The 17,878-nt window shown below is 42.1% G+C and overlaps 1 protein-coding gene across 6 annotated transcripts in view; it reads right to left on the bottom strand.

Annotated features, from left to right (window-relative positions):
• The window catches only part of ZMIZ1 (zinc finger MIZ-type containing 1), a 359,859-nt gene that overhangs the window by 49,565 nt on the left and 292,416 nt on the right, over nucleotides 1-17,878 (bottom strand). For all 6 annotated transcript variants that reach the window (XM_086752207.1, XM_086752205.1, XM_086752210.1 and 3 more), the window contains one exon: nucleotides 4,041-4,185. In XM_086752207.1, coding sequence (XP_086608333.1) covers nucleotides 4,041-4,185 — 145 coding nt within the window. The remainder of the gene's footprint in view (nucleotides 1-4,040; nucleotides 4,186-17,878) is intronic.

Here is a 17,878-nt window from a genome sequence, read left to right as displayed (position 1 = left end):
ATTCTTTTCCAAGAGCTCTTACCATGTTAAAAGTTCAGCTCCTAGTAAAATTTGAATTGGAAGAAAAAAGGGACAAAACAAACACTAAAAATAAGCACCCTGGTAAAGCAAGCCTAACCAATAAAAGGTATTTATGTCGATTGCCTGACCATAAAACAGTAATGATAATAAATACAGCACCTACCGTAATATTGAGTTACTTATTAATTTGATCTACTGTTTAATTTTCTCAAAACCTCTGGCACTAAGTAATTTGTGATAAAAATCATTTTATCTTCATGTTTTTCATCAGTCTCGACTGCCCTATACAGATGTTACTACCCTTTGGTCACTAACTGCAAGGCAGCTGGCAGTTCAACACAGAAGACAAAATTTGAAGCAAGAGAGAAGACAAGAAGAATCCAACAAATCCTCATGACAACATACCAAACTGCAACTAACAGCTCCTGTTTTCTGGTGGCTTTGTTGACAGAGCAAGCTCTACGACAAGCTATGCAAGAAATGAGAAGCCCCTAGGGCTTGCAATGGGTCAGATCCACCTCAAACTGAACTAGGGTGCAATTCCCGCTGGGACTGACGGAACTGTACCCATTTCAACCAGGATTCAATTTGATCCACTTGTAAAGGTCCACCACTTAACGCAATGAAGTGTTAAGCAGGAACTTGATCAAAGCAAAGGAAGGTGTATAACAACAATACTTTGTACTTACATAACAGCATTTTGCCAAAGATATTGAATTAATTTAAAAGTAAAAAAAATCAGCCACCTTGAGTAGGATCTGTTATTACAGACATTACGTTAGATTGGAAAACTACAACACAAAGAAGTTACATTACTGCCTGTAAGCTAGAAAGCATGAAGCTTCACTCCTACGCAGAAGGACCAGCCCAAAGACTACTGCCTCTCCTTAAGTCCCCCACAAATCCTTTAAGTAGGCCTTAAATTAGAAGTTTGACAGGATTAAGGAGGTGGATAGGTCTCATACTGGTCCTTCAGTACAGGAGTGAAGTTCACCCACAAGAATCAATAGAAGTCTAAAAATGAAATTTAAAATAATAATAATAATAAATCAATGAATCTCACTTTCAAGATTGAGCTACCTGTTATTACACTGCACTGACTTAAAAAAAAAAAAAGAAAAAGAAGAAGAAAAGGTTGAGGTGGTTTTTTTGAGAATCCAGTGCTCATGCTGTTCATAAAGCACAGGAGTTTGCAGTCCAACCAATCGCCCTACATTAGGAAGTAGGTATTTAGCTGAAATGTTGTTCTATATGCAACACTTGATCATTCTGTTAATGAAAAACTAAATTTAGAAAGAAATTAATACAATACAGTCCCTCCTCTGAAAGCATTTGTTGCATGTGTCCACATCCTTGTATTCTGCTCTCTACATGTACTTGACCAAGAGTATCACTACCAAAGCCCTCCTTGGTCGGTCTACTTCAGTTTTCCCCCACAACTCAATTAACGTAGTGAAAACAGAAAGCTGCCCCTAAAAATAGGCCAGACCTGAATTCCCTCCAGTGTACGTGCCCACAGTTTCTTAAATACGAATCTGTAGATTCAGATCCTTGTGATACACTCTTGAGTCAGAATGTATTTTAAATAGTTGAGCCCTGTTTCAACTTTGAGACTAAGCAGCTGTGTTTCTGTAGTGCCAGGTACATTGGGACTCTAGTCTCTGACTAGAATTCTGGTAATTTTGCTGCTAGTAAAAGCGACAGCAGAAAAAGCTCTGTGTGAAGTACTTAAGATAGTCCAAAAGCAGGGGAAGGGTTTTTTTTGTCTAGTGATACTCAGCAGCTGACAGATATCCTATATTCCCTCTGTTAAGCTATGTAAGGTTCTTGAATATGCTCTCCGTTATCCTAATTTAATATTTAATTCTTCTACAAAACTTGAAATAGCTGGATACATTAATTTCTTGTAGGAAATGCAGCGCATACATTTCTGGTTTGGATTCACACAAAAACTTTTTGAATTAGAGATAAGATATCGTGAACTTTTAATACTAAGCTTTTGACCCAAATGTAATCTAATGCTAATACATTGCTTCCCAAACAGCTTTATTACTGGGATTGTACTTACTGACTTTTCATCTTTTGTTTAATTCAAACAAACAAAAACCAATTCTTCTTCACCCCCTACTTCACTACTGTCTTACAGAACAATTATAAAACATTCACGAAAACAAACAGTTTCAGTTGGAGAAAGAAGCCAGCGAGCCATAAGACGTCTCATTCTAACGTACCACCTGAGAGATTCCCAGAAGTCACAGTTATGGCTAAATTGCAGATGAGACAACAGAACACACCGAAGCAGCGATGCAGATATTCCAAATTCCTAACCGGCTGCTGCAGCTATTATAGATAAGAAGTTATGCCACAAAAATTGTGTTTCTAGAGGGACATCTCATAGGTAAACGAAAGTAATTTAGAACTGACTCTGAGTATCTTCCTCAGTAAACCATTTAAAGGGTGATGCTCAAGAGAAACTTGTAGGGACTGTTCGATACTGGGCAGGATGTTCTACTATTAGAATACTGGGTAACCTGCTACTGCCAGAAATGCAGGTATTTATGTTTAGCAGAAGAAAGCATTTATTTTTGACATGCGACAGAGTTTTGGAGGAAAACTGCCATGAAAGAAAAGAGTTGTGCCTATCTTATCTAGTAACGTAGCACACAGCCCCTGTGAGATCAAATAGATCACTTTACATAGACTCTAGGGGAACAAAGGCTAAAAGGACAGATGAGAATCAGGCACTTAAAAACTGCAAAACTACACCTAAGAGAGCACAGACACTGCACTGCACTTTCTCTGCAGACTGGCCACTAATTTCACTTTGGCTTCTGCAAAGCTTCTCCCAGGTGTAAAAGTAAGTTATTTTAGAACAGAAGGTTTTCTGTGGGGTTTTTTTTTAAGTGTGTTTACAATTGATCATTTCATAAGCAACTGAAAAAAAAGAGGCAATCCAGGTACTCTGAAAAGTCAGTGATATTACATTAGTTATACTACAAAAAAGGACTTTATTTTCAACAGCCATAATAAAAGGCACAGCGTTTGCATGGTTTTCCCATAAATAAAACAAAAGTAAGGAGAAAAAACCCCAACCCAGAAGTGGTTTTCAGATTAATTCACACGTGCAAATACACTGATACAAAAATGCCCTTAAGCTCCATTCTAACAAGTTACTTATGCTACCACAGAATCTAGATACAAGGAATTTAGCCTCATCCGCACTCTTATAATCCTTTACTAATGAAAGTGTCCAATGTTAAAAAATTTATACTATTTGTGATTTCTTTAATGTGATGCTGAGGGAAAGCAAGCCTCGGAAAAAAACTTCCAGAAACATAATGCATGAAATGAATGTTTAGTCCTGTCTACACTTACTCTTCAGCTTTTGCCTTGACCCAGGCTCTGCAGACAAGAAATACAGATCCTGTTCCTCCATGTAATTTGGTAATAAAAGGCTTGACATCTCCAGCTTCTTCTAGTGTCCTTTAATGCTCACATTTTCTCTAAATTAACATAAGCAGTTTGTGATCTTCACCTGATATAAGGCAGTGTAGGACATTCTCCCATCTATGGTAACGCTTTGTATAGATTTGTATATATACAATTGCTTTGTATACATTTCCAATGCTACTTACAAAACAGAACATTAGTGAAATGTTTCCAACCTCAAGAAAAGCCATTTGTATTTAAATAAGCAGTAGGAAAAGGTCTGGTGAGATAAATGTTGTAGAAATTTATCTCTAGGGCACAACCTGAAGTTCGAAAACAAGCCCACTTGATCTAAGCACAGATTTGAACATGGAAGCATCACGTCACTACGCACCAGGCAATAGCAAAGACACAACCTGAGTGTATTCAGTATTTGCTGAAACTACAGATCCCCTGTTCTCCCTAGTGCTGTTCAGTGCATGAAACAGTGTAGCTACCTCCATCATTGGTAATAAGCATGTCAGTTAACAAATCTGTTGGGTGGTACATCTGTACAGACTGCCACGCCTACGGACCAGGCTGAGACTCACCTATGAGAGAGGGTGGGTTTCATGGAGCTCATAGAGTTCATGGGGGGTTGCATGGGTAGCTTCCCTGGAGGATCGTTCTGCCGGCTTTTCTGGTGGCGAAGCAGCAAGAGCCGTCCCAGTTCCTCACACCACGACGAAAGCAGCGCTGCACGAAGAGAACACAATGACAGTAAGTGTACAAATGAAGAATCAGCACAGCTGAGCGCAGATGCAAGCTACCGTACCGGGAGTCACAATCCGAACAGACAAACCCCAGGAGTGAAAAACTCATCCACGAACCAGCACTCACATTATTATCCTATCAAATTGAGTCTGTAATTGCCCTACACTATCATTATAATGTTTTTACAGAAGTTAAAAACATTCTGCACAGACCAGAAGGCACAAGAAAACTTGTCTGAGCTGAGTGGCACAGAGATGAAGAATGGATGAGGTGCAAGGACATGGGATAGCTGTTGTGAGTGAAAAGGCGCAGAAGAATTCGTTTCACACTAAAAGAAATGAAACAAAAACATGCAGAAGATGCTCACAGAGAGGAGCAAAGAACAACAAGATCTCTTTTCTGTTTGGCTATTTTTGTGTAAAAGCTTAATTGGAGAGGCCTGAAGAGAAACCCATGTGCAGGAATTCATTTCCAAAACTGCTGTCGGCTACCAGTCTTGAATAGATAAACAGGAGAATATGGCCACACTGATGGATGGACACAAAGTTAGGCACTTAAATCTATATTTAACCCAGCACAACCCTTAAATGGGAATTTCCATTACGTGCCTAATCTTCTGGTCAATGAGAGTAATTCTGTGCTTACAGGAAAAATCACGCTTATGAACTATGAAGATGCAGAGATTTCCTAGAGCGATGAAAGCTTGCAACTCCCTCTGAAGACATGAAAGGGGTCATTATCTCTGAAAATATGGCCTCTCCCTTATGCACTCACACTCAGAAAAGACCAGCTCCTGTTACAGCAACCACTTACTTTGCAGAAAGCAGAGCTTTCGAAGGTGACTCTGGGTGAAATGTGGCTCCCACGAGCTCACCCAGCCAAGACACCCCACTGAAGCCTCCAGCAACACCCGACTGACCCTCAAAGCTGCCCATTTAATTCCAGCATCAGAAGCGGCTCACATAAAAAGTCACCGAGGTATGATGCGGTGAAGAGGCTCACCAGAATGAACTGCAGATTAATTGCAAAATTCTGTAGTTGAAGAAATGTTCTCAAGTGGAAGTGCTCAGGGTTCCTCCTTCTTTAAAGTATGCTTTACAAAACCCTCAGAACATGAAAATGCTTCGTATTTAATTTTTAACTAAGTGCCTTCCTGAGGTGTTATGAACAGAACACAAATCAAGAGATTGCACAAGTAGGTGAGAACCAGAAGACTACTCAAAACCCAAGCTGTTTACAGTAGGAGAGCTCTACAGGTAATTTTAGGCTTGCTGGTTTAAAACACACAAGTGTAGAATTCTCTAAAATTGAGGCTTCTATTTTAATTTATTATTTTTTCCAATGGTTGTCTTTTCACCAAAGAATATAATCATAAGCAGTTGCAAACTGTCATTTCAGGGTACACCACCTTCTTTTTCTAGTAGCTACTCACAGGTACTGTTAACACACTCACAGTAGAAAAAATGCCCAAGAGATTAATTGTGAAGTTGTATTTTTAGGGGAGGGGAAAAAAGGAACCTGCTTTGCCAAGAACATCCACAAATATGATTTTTCAGGAGGAAAAACAATTGGAATTTCTCAAGTTTAAGGGCCACACAAGAAAGCACTTAAAGCCCAGGCCATTCCTGTGAATTAATCACACATTTGGACAAAGGGGAGGTAGTAATTTCATTGCATTTATCAAGCAGAAGGTCAAGAGCGGTGTTTAGGGAGGCATTTTAGAGCTCTGCTGTGACAAAAGGGGGACATGGCTTCTTTATGTAACTAAACATGGTCATTCGGAAATTGTCAGTCTCACACGTAGCCTACAGAAAGCATTCCCCCGAGCTCTGTGAACTGTTCCAGCAACGAGTGTCAGTCTAAGCTGCTTTTCTATTAGCCAAGGAATCTGTCAACAAGCATTTGATCAAATTATATTCACCTTTTATCCCTGGCATATCATTACTAATGTGCCAGTGGCAAAGGCCCTCCCCCTCCCCCTTTTCCAGCTGCCTGGAGATACAAATCCCTGCCTCCAAGGGCTTCTCCCTGCGCACCACGGCCACTTGAGCTCTGAGGAACACGAACAAAGTGTTCTGTCGAACACTAAACGCAGCCCTTGCAGAGTAATAGTGGATGCCGAGCACTTCCACAGCCGAGTGTAATTACTACTGTGTCAAATGGAAATCGTCCATCTTAAACGAGCCTGTGATGGGAGGAGGGAGCTGCTCTTTCTGCACACCTACATGCACTTGACAAATAAGATAAAAAGCAAAACCCGATGGGTCTGAGAGCATGAATCTGCAAGCAAAAGCTGAATCTGCTTGGAAAATAAAGCAGAGTAACTCCTGGAGAGGTAATATGCCAATGAGACAGCACTGCTTTGGTGAGGTGAAGATAAGAAAAGATCTTAATGAGTTATTATTACCGATACCCAATACACACATTTCTAAAGGTGAAACGTAAACCATCAAAGAACAAAGAGGTCCACAAGACAGGCTGGACAGTTTCATTCTACAAGTTATCTGGGGAGGATTCATGTTTTTAGAAACGAAGAGCCTGCAGGTGTAAAACGTAACAAATTTACTCATCCCTATCACAGCGCTCATTACGGAGAGGTTTAACCTTTCCTCCCCGGGGACATTGCAACTCATGTACCATGTATAATAATCGCACTCTTCCCTGCGTCGGTGTTTGTGCATGGAATGAGAAGAGCGCTGTTTGCAGCTCCCTTAGGAGTCACCAGTCCCCCTCTATTCTGCCCAGCAGGAGAAGAACCCTCTCCAAGAGCCTGCTCTCCTCTGCTGGAAATGCTGGGGCTGCCTCCCTCCTGCCCTGCCCCATCCACCTCCACTGCTCTGCTCTCTGCCTGGTAAGATGGATATATACCCCCCCCCACATCTGCTACAGCTGGCTTCTGGAGAACATCACTTCCTGGGCTATTCAAGCAAGATGAAACAAACTCAAAATGAATTTACAGATTACACTATTCATCTTTAGTGTACTTAGTTACCGCTTTTTATGCTGACAGTATTAGGCGCATCTCAACTCATTTACACTCAAAGCACGAGAAATTCAGTATCATACCATAATGAACAGATAAAGCAGCGAGCACAAAGGACAGCTACAGATGGTGCCAACAGTCAGTCTCTCCCTCTCACAGCACAGCCAAGCAGCTGCTTTTTCTCCCCTCGCCGCCCCTCCTCCTTGTACAACAGGAGCACAGATTTTGCAGATGGACCATCCACACCGTCTCTCGCAGCCTCTTGCTGCGGCAGTTTAATGAACAGATTTAAATCGTGTTCCTGTGCTGCATTGCTACAATGTCCCCTGCATATAATGATGTGGCTTTCCTGATTAAGTTGAAGGCAACTGTTGCAACAGGGGGAAAGGAAAAATCCTTAAACATGCACCCCCCACGCCCCTGTGCGCGGCTCAGGTGTAAAATACAACCTGGTTAATACACCAGGATTGACGTTTTCAACCCCTGTTCAGTCACAGAGCGCTCTGCCAGCTCATGCCAAAAGATGCATAATAATAGCAATCAAATAACACGTTGACAGTTTAAGTGTATTCACACATTTATTTGGCTTAAAGGGACATACTCTGGGATGACTGGTGCAATATTTGACCTACTTTTCTCCATTTGCAAAACCTGTATCATTCTTAATGGGATTGCATTATACTTTAAATGTTGATGTGTTTTCATAGCAATAAATCAATACTGACTTGCTAATGACAATTGCATTAAGAATCCAACACAGGAATGAGCAGCCTCAGCTTTCACCTTTGTGAAACAGGGAAAACCAGAAAGATTTAAAAATAGGAAAATTTAAATTATGAATAGCCCAAGGGGTTTTCCTAAGGAAGTGAGAGAAAAATCCCGTTCAGAGATATTCAGCTTGCTGCCACCCAGCCCCCTTTTTGTTTCTCCTTTCTCTGAAGAGGACCAGAAGTTGCAAGTGTGTCTCTCAGCACAGAATGTGACTGACCTCTCCTTAAAATACTCATTAATACTCCCACACACTCAGACTTGGCCACACTTTATGTCCTTCTGGATGCCTTCAATGGTTTTAAAAGCTTTCATTGAAAAAATCATAAGACATCGTAATGTATCTACACGGGCATCCGGGGGACAAGGAGAGGGAAGAGGGCTGGAAGGCAAAGATTTTTTTTTTTTCCCTCCCTTTCAGTCCAAGCCACATTTCAAGCATTTCTCTGCAACCACACAGCTAAACCTTGCTTGAAACAGAAAGGAAGCAATTGTTATTTAATCCCCTGCCTCCAGGAGCGGGGTGTTTAAGAACACGCCAAATATCACAAGATTTGTGACACAATTATTAGGACTGGCCACGTCCCTCGGTACTCCTCCTTTCCTGCGACGGCTCTTGTGTGCTGAAAACCTGCCAGGCAGTACGGAAACAAAGGCCTCCACCGCCCGCTCTGTGGCACCTTCCCGTTCCTCGGAGCTGTACGCGCCCACCGCCCAGTAGCAGCATCAAAACTGCTTCAGAAGCACCAAGCCCTTCTGTCAGGAAAACCAAGGAGCTGGAGCTGGGCTAAGTCAGAGATCACGCGCAGGCTGCCCACGCTGCTTCTTACTTCTTGACGACAAATGATGCCGGAGTACTTGCAACAGTTACGTGATGGATGCTGGTGATGCACCTCAAAGGACAGTTTATAGCCATACCATCGAGTACCAGCACAGCCCATTACAACCCCTTTTGGCTTAGGGAACAGAAAGGGTAAGGAAAACAGGCTAAGCGATCAATGCTACCCCATAGATTCGCTAATGCATTTCATTAGCTGCGTCCACACCATCACCGATAGCTGCAACCCTGTAACTGACTGATTTAACTCGGTGCGGTGCAAAGTGCTGTAGTAAGCATCTCCGAGTGAATGAGCCAGTGGGCTCCCTAGAAAGCAAAATACAGAGAAGCACGGTGCTAATCTATTTACCTATTATGATACCCTAGTATTAGTTACAGCTTATCACCTCAGTAAATCACCGGCTCTTGTTAGGGAACGTGCTTAAAGGTGCAGCAAACCGTTATTTACAGGCAGACACTATATTTACAGCCACAAAGACAGGTGAGGAGGGGATAGGACAACAGCTCAGTAATTTCAATGCCTTCTGCTTCCCAGGAGACTGCTGGAGGAGCACAATAGGATTACCGCTTCCTTGCTGCAGTTAAGCTGCAGTAGATAGTTCAATAGGCAGACTGGCAGACCCGTATTTCTTACTCACTGCAATGAAAACATTAGGGAAAAAGGAGGAGTCTGATTCGGAGAACTATCTGTTCAGCATCGTCTTGCTAGTTTGGTTTTGTGTCTCAGAAGGAAATGCATTTGGCTGGAAAGATATTTACAGCATAAGTAAGAAAAGAGAGCAATTTTTTTTTTCAGATCATATTCATTAATTTTATATTGCTCTTAGGAAAAAACCTCATATTTTTTACATGGAGAATTCCAGCTAAGTGGAATACAGAGCTACCGAAGGCTTTCTATCCTCTTCTGTATAGACTGCAATCTAAATACAGTTTTTATAAATCATCCAGTGATGTAATTTGGTGGGGTAGGAAGGGAAGCAGTGATGAGAAGAGAAGGAGAAAAGTGATAATAACTATTCTCTTGGTTATTTAAGAATCTTATTCTTTCTACACAGAAAAATAGAGACTATATACACTTTGGAAAAATATATGTAAAATATATTTAAAATGTTAACTACCTAATGCTCAAGGTACTGTAGTATTAGAAAAATAACTTCAATTACATTAAAAGGACGGAATTCTTTGCCCACAATTTTGGGAACCAGTAAATTGGATGTTTTCCTCGTGTTTTAAAAGCCATTTTGCTTTTAAAGAGGTGGGAAATGGAGAGAGAGGGAGAAACTGGTCATCCCAAACTATTTCAAGGACTGATTTTCCTGCAGCTCTCCCCACACACTCCAGCAGAGCCTGGCAATGGCTAGCTAACCTGTCAGACAGTCAGCCAGGGCAGGAAAGCAAGGCTACAAGGAAAACAGGATCTAAGTATCCATTAGGAGATATTCAGAGTATGCGTGACTGCCCCTCCTCTTCAGTTCTTTCCAGGCACTGCCATGCCTCCTAACCCTGTGACAGACCAGCCCTACCCCTGTCATTACACCAGCTTCTGCTCTGTATCTGCCTCAATGCCGAGAGCACAAAGGCAGTACGTACAATGCCAATTACACAGCAGAAGCAGTCGTTCCCCAGCAGTCTGGCGGCTCAACACGGCCTCGCAGCGGTTCCCAGGGAGTCCACCTCTCCCAGGCCCACCTCTCCAGCTGCCAGCAGATGCCCACGCTGCACACAGGGACCCACTGCACAGAGCCAACGCTGGCTCCCAGGTGTTTGCCTCCACCTCAGCCCTGGAGGCTTACACCCCAGCTGGCTGCTTTTCTGGAGCAGCTGAGGACTGCTTGCTCTTCTCCATCAGGCAAAATCAGTAATGTTAGATTAAACAGTCAAGTAAACAAGCTGGATTAAATGGACTGATTTTATCTGAAGTTCAAAGTACCAACACAAACCTGCTCCACTAGCAGAGTAGTAAGGACAGCAAGTCGTATCTTTGGTACCACCTCCAAACACAGAGAGGTTTAGGAAGCGCTGGTCCCAGTGACTGCACAGCAGCTGCGCAGAACCGAATTCCCCAGCAGAGCAAAGGGGGTGGCTCTGGGAGGCAAGAACTGCCCCGCTAATCGTAACGGGGACACAAAGTCAACAGCCACGGTTCAACATTGTGAAACAGGGTATGATACATGTTTCTACCACTACTACCCAAGTAATGACCTTTATCACCAGTGCCTCCTCCATTACTGTAGCCACAGCTACGTCCTGCAGCAGCACAGCTTTGCCCTGGGAGGTCTATAATGCAGTTACGTATTATCATTAGAAAACAAATACCACGCAGGCTTGTAGCACAATAGGTAATGCAGGGAATGCCTATTAAACTGCATGTAATATCAAATTAATTAACACAGCAAAAGCTGTTACTGCAAACCTGAGAGTTACCTAGCGTGTACTTTCAAGGCTACTGCATGACAGGGACACCAAGTTCAAGTCTGGTCTTGAAAATGGGTCCAGCTTGCCTTGGCATATCTTCAGCTCTTCAAAAATACCTCTCAAGACACAGAGAGAGAGAGAGAGAAAGAGAGAGAGAGAGAGAGAGAGAGAGAGAGAGAGAGAGGCTTCCCCAAAAGCTCTTGCCAACTGGAATAGTATATGCTGGAGACACAGATTTGAATATTGCTATCCTTATTCTATGACTTCAGTGGAACCAGGATTCCCCAGTTTCCTTCTACATTTGCCAAAACTTGGCAGAGCATCTTACCAGATTCACTACATTAACTCTGAAGTAATACATTACAAAACATAGCAACAATGGCTCAATTTGGCAAGTACAGAACACTCTGCACAGATCCAGACAAAATACGTAAGCATCTCATTTAGGCTTAGCTGTACCCACGTTGCTACGTCTGAAAACACGCCCCATTACAAAGAGAAGACAAAGCTGGTGAAAGGCCACCGGCAAGTGAATCTTGGATACAGCTTTCCAAAGGAAATGCACTCCAATAGCATTAGACTGCTTGTTTTCTTACTCATCCAATTGTTGGTTTCATTGCTTACATTTCGAACAACAGTGTCTTTCATTACTGCTGTATGATTTTATTTTGCAATGCCAGTTCTAGTCTTCAACAGATTTCACACATAATACAAGCATCTGAAAAATGGAAGTGACTCACTTTAACTCATCGTTGGCTAGATTCAATCCCGTTACCCATAGGTGAGAGGCTCCATTTCACTTAATCCATCCTGAGCCCTCCAGTTATGACTGCAAACAGCTCCTGAGCTAACACTACCACTGACACCCAAAAGTGCTAGGAAAAACCACCAGAGGCATCGAACCAGAGTTGGAAGCCAGGGAATCCATGCGCAATCAGTATGATGATGACAGTCTGGAAAAAGGAAAATCTAGAGGCTATTTTCAAAAAAGGAGAAGGAATAACTGCCGAATTGAAGGTCCAGTTTCCTACTGGGGAAAAATAACTCAAACTATTCCAAAGAATGAATAGGAAAGTAAAAAATGAGTAACAAGCAAAATGGATTTGTCAAGAACAAATCACACCACACTTCTGTACTTTCTTTATACTAGCTGTTTGTAAAATTTGTAAAATCAAATTAGTTGGATTTTAGTGATGCTTCAGTGCTGCTTTACATGACATTCTTAAAAATAAACAAGGCAAATAAGGTCTAGCTGGATACAATACAAAATGCTGGAAACTTAGCTTACTGAACTAGTAAACCAATGGTCAGTAACAGAAACAAGCATTATTGGATAGGTTTGTGCAGGAGTTAGTTCTGGGTCCGAAATTACGGAATGCTTCAGTTATGGATCTCCATGATGCAGGTAGATAAAGGGCTAGAACATGTTCTGGGTCAATTTACAGGTGGCACAAGCTGGAAAGAAGCATCAGTTCACTGCAGAAATTTGGTGTTGAAACCATCTTGAAAAGCTGGAGAAACGGTCTGAAACCACGTACAACAGGGACAAGTACAAAGCACAACACTGCGCACCAACACCAGGGTGAGAGCCATCTCCGAAGGCAAGGATTCTCCGAGGCAGAGGCAAAGGCAGAAGCTGCACAGAGGCTGCGCCCTGCCATGCTCCCTCAAACTCAACCAGCCGGCTCAGCTGCACGAGCAGAAGCCAAGTCTGAAAGATGCACAGTTCTCCTTTCTCTCTACCCCACCGCAATATACAGCCACAGGAGGGAGGGAAAAGTCATCAGAATGATTAGGAAAAAAATTAACAATATAACTTGCACAAGAAGATGGCATAGAGTAGGGGTTTTTCGTATTTGTTTGTTTGTTTTTTTTTTTTTAGAAGAGGAAAAACTGACAGCAGTATTCCCATTTACAGAGTAATAAGGCATTATCCATATCCAGACTAGAAACACACACAAAAAATAAACAAAGAGACAGAAAAGACAGAGGTTATGTATTAGAAGCATCCTAATGCTCCTAAATACCCTAGGTGGTAAGTTGAGGAATCTCCATGAATGGAGATGCCAAGGAAAGGTCCGATAAACATCTGGCGAGAACGGCACTAGGGATTCTTCATGCAAGGGGGCATGGCACTGACGACTTTTGGAAGCCTTTTACAATCAAATGAATCTATGATTACGAACACAGGAATTTCAAACAGCCCGCATCAGAAAAATATTCCTGTCTGGCTTGTATTTATAATTATTTCAAAAAGACAAGACATGTAAAAAGCACTTAACATCTCAGTTACAGAGTGGGGAGCTCCTGCAGAGATTGCTGAAGTGGCCATCCAGCTACACAGCTTGCTGGCTAAGTTCTAAAGATGAAAGAAACCGAGAGCAGGTGATGTGCTAAAGGTCACACCATTTGCGACAGAACGAGTCCCAGAACAGAGAGGATCATACACTTTCCTCTCTTTGCAAGGAAAAACCACAAACACCACATCAAGGGGTTACTGCTTTGTGCCCGCAGCCTTTGTGCCTGTCATGGAACATTTTCAAACAACAACTGTAAAACATCTGGAGAGGCTTTCAAGGAGGAAAGAAAAAAAATACAAAACCCACACAACCAAAATTTATAGCAGAAACGTGTTTCCAAAGTTAACATTGCACAGCCAGAACTTCTGAGAAGGACCAGAAGCTATTTTAGGAACTTCAGCTTCTTGGTTCTGCAGTCTCGCTCTTGGCTTTAATTTTACATTATTTTACATTTTTATGGGAAAAGAATGTTTTATCAGGTGTCCTCAGAATTTTTTTAATTTTTTTTGTATGATCAGTGTAATACAACCTTTGCCAACTTCTCTTTAAGTGCTGAAGGAAAAAAAAAAAAAAAAAAAGATTAGTTTTCGAAGTTCAGGGTTGCAGGACCATTTTTCACACCACACAAGCTTTGTTCTTGAACAGAACTAAGCTGAAAGCACTCTGACCCTTACCCTTGCATCTTGTTTTTTCACTCTGAAATAAGATTTAAACTACGTGTAAACTAATCTCTATCTGCTGAACATGAAAACACTTAAGGACATCAGCAGAGAGAAACTCAGCCTACAGAAGTTTTTTACTTACCTATTCCTGCTTAAACACTACGCAGCAGACAGATGTGTGCATGCACTGCAATTTCAAGGCGGCGATGTTTCCCATCTCACCTCCCCGTTAAAGGGTTAGGTTCCTAACAAAGTTATTACTTCTCTTTTTCCCTCTGTGTGCCACCAACCCCACAAACTCTGTCATCTTCCCTTTACTAGCAATCTGCTCTGCTCCTCTGGTACCAATCACCTTTTCTTGAGAACTGCCTAATTAATTAACAGTCAATTAACATACCAAAGTTAAATGCCAAATAATTGTTCCCAAGCTGCACTGGGAACTTGGTAACTAATCTGAGCAAGAGAAGGGCTTCTGTACCCTGAAAGTCCATTTCTGCTAGCCGTGCCCGTTGGGCTCACAGACGTTTCTCACCTCAAACATGGGTGTATTAAAGAAGCAGAGTTTGTGAGCCATGGACGCTCTTATTAAGACATCCTGATACCCTTAAGACACAATATGCACTATGCTTATTTTATTTATTACCAATAAAGCAAAACTAGCAAACATCTATGTTCTTTTACAATTAGGGCCACAGAGAAAACGCAGGTTCTTGTAAAATAATAAACACCTAAATAACCCTACCCTCATCTTCAGATAATTCTGATTATCTTTTCATGATACAAAGTGGTCAGCACCAATACTGCCTTCAGGTAGCCCCGTTTCCTGCTGTCTGCGCCCATGCCCTGCTGTGCTGAAGCATCTCTTGATGGTTCACATGACCACCCTGTGAACCTGACCAGGAATCTGATCTGACTGGTCTTTTTTTTCTTTTTTTTTCTCCAGACATTTACTGTGTTTTGTTTCATGTTTTTCCTCCAGCTAGATGAACTCCCTGCTGCAGCTCAGAGCCTGGCCCCAGCACCCAGGCTACTCGCTCTGCAGAGGCGGAAATTAGCCAGCTGCTTCTCTGCACAGGCAGCATCCGAAGACACGGCTCCAGCGCACACGTCCGTGCCTCGGTTCAATTAGCCGAGGGACAAGCACACAGCAGTTTGGAACATGAGACTGTTTTATTTAAAAACCTAAGTATGAACATTAGTTTTAGATAGATTAGAAATTGCTGCTTCCTTGTCTTCAGGGGAATGTTTACAGTTTTACATAGGTAGAAATAGGTTATCTACGGCATAGGCGAGAGGTAAAAAGAATGAACACGGCTAATTGCTTTTTACATGCACCTAGGGAAGAAGCCAGTAGAAATCGCAGCCCACACTGATTTTTCAGTATCTTTCTTTTCTCTGCCTGAAAATAAAAAAGAAATGGGAAAGATGGGAGGGGTTATTTGTGAGTACCTCATCCCATGGACATTTACAGAAGAGCAGCCTTCCTAAATTCTCACAGAGAGCATCTGGGCCCCTCTCCCTGCACACAAGCGCTATAATTTCAGGACTGGATTGCTATAAGATAATGCCATCAGTGCTCTTGCCATCTATAAATAACAACTGCATTTGGATCCAGCCGAGTCACGTGGAAAAGCTGGCCAGCAATACGTACATGTGTGTGAGCACGCATTCGGAAACCCAAATAATTCTAATAATCTTGCATGAAATAAGCTTTAGCTTTCCAAATTTAGCTCTGGTCCATGCGCTCTCTGCGGCTTGCAGAGGACTGCTATTATTTTTTTTCCAAGACAGTTCTTCCCTTAGAAGCTGCTGACTAGGGCATTAGTGGGGTATTGTGCAAAACCGTATCATGTGCTGCTGCGCAGACAGGCTGCTTGGAGAGGCAGACAAGAATCAATTCCTCTGGCAGCTCTGCTAACCCTCCCTCCCCTCTCATTGACATCTTATCTCAGCCACCGGCAAGGCGAATGGGCTGAGTGCGGCAGCTGCAGGGAGGGGTGCGCGGGTGAGGCAGCCGGCACAGCATGGATGCCATGCGCTGGAACAGTTTTCCCATCTTGCGCCGAACTGCAGCATGAGCCTTCCCAGCCTCCTGCCAGTATTTCAGGTGGAGGACTGGGATGACAGAGAAAAGACTACAGTCCTAATCACACACAAAATCAGGTTTGAGTGTCAGTTTTCTACAGCAAATCTGCTAGAGCAGCACAAAAGGATGATTTGAAAAAAAAAAAAATATATACATACACATAGATAAAATTTGGATGCTTAAACAATCCCACTGCATTAGTAACAAACACAAACAGGAAACCATTTCAGAGGAGTTGTATGCGACTCCTCAGGGCGTTTTCCGGAAAAAATGACTAGAATACAACCTGACATGACCAATAGAGCCTACAAAAAAATGTTGTTTATCCAAGACTGTAATACCCACAAGACATTATCAGGGGTAAGATTTTCATCTTCGGAAGCTAAAACTGAAGAGAGCATATACTGAGGAGGAGAGGAGAAAGGAGGAGGGAGGGCAGTGAGGGACCCAGAGGATTTCCCAAGCCCCGTTAATTCTGCAGAGCTTTTCACAGGGACAGCGTTTCTGTTTCGCAGCCTGTAGAAAAGCAGCTGTTTATACCAGCACTAAGCAAGCATCCCATCTAAATAACAACCACATCTATTTTACATTCCCAGAACATCTGGATAAGAAGAATCAAAATGGACATCAGAACACCAAATATGTGTAAAACAGATAGTAAGATGCTATCCAAGCAGATGGTAAATAAAATTCTCCATTCTTGGTCTGAGCCACTTTGGATTAGCTCCTACTCCTACTGAAATTGGTGGAAAATACTGTAAACAATTTTAGTGGCAGCAAGGATGAATCTCTTAAATTACATTTACGTAACCTCTGCCAATCTGATCCCTTTTCAAAAAAAATACACCATTTTAAGTGTACTTTACAAAACGTAACTTCTTTATACACTGGTAAGTACTTTCATGCTAGTCTAGCAGATGATAATTTTAGTGATGTAAACTAAGAGATTGTGTGGAAAAGTGGCTAGAAGAGAGGGTCAAAACCAAGAGAAATGAAAGCAAAAGATAAGATAATATGTTACAGGAAGATAAGGTTTCTGAAAGGTTAGTGAGATGCATTTATTGCCTACAGACTGTGCCTGGCTACTTACTATCTGGAGATGATATAAATGGCCCTTCACAGACACGTAAGAACTGGCTCCTTCCATAAGGAGCTTGAAAGAAATGCAATAAAGTTCAAAACCAATATGGCATGGGCAAAAAGTTCTCAGGGAAATTAACAGAGGAATGTTTTCTGGAAGGAGCTGGTTACTTGAAGGGCTTGAAAGAAAGAAGGGGTTTGCAGCCAAGTATTAGGAAATTTTCTCTAAGGGGAATAGACTGAAGTAATTTTGAAAGCACGAGGGTGGAGGAAGAGATGAGGAGAACCCTCAGGAGCAACAGAAACCCAAGGAACAGGGACAGGAAACAAGGAACAGACCTGAGGGCACTTGCTGACTGATTAATGAGAAGGGGGAATGGGTAATTAAGTGGGCTCCAAGCAGGTGTGGGGTTTTTTTTTTGGTTCTTTTTTTTGTTTGTTTGTTGGGTTTTTTTTTTAAATCCCCCGCCATACATACTTTTGGTCCTGTATTTTACTTTGAGAACAAGTTTCTACTACATTTTCTTCCTGCTTAAGAGCCCC

Source organism: Chlamydotis macqueenii, chromosome 7, assembly GCF_036417535.1.
Source record: "Chlamydotis macqueenii isolate bChlMac1 chromosome 7, bChlMac1.mat, whole genome shotgun sequence".
Lineage (NCBI taxonomy): Eukaryota > Metazoa > Chordata > Aves > Otidiformes > Otididae > Chlamydotis > Chlamydotis macqueenii.
This window is presented reverse-complemented; position numbering and strand designations above follow the sequence as displayed.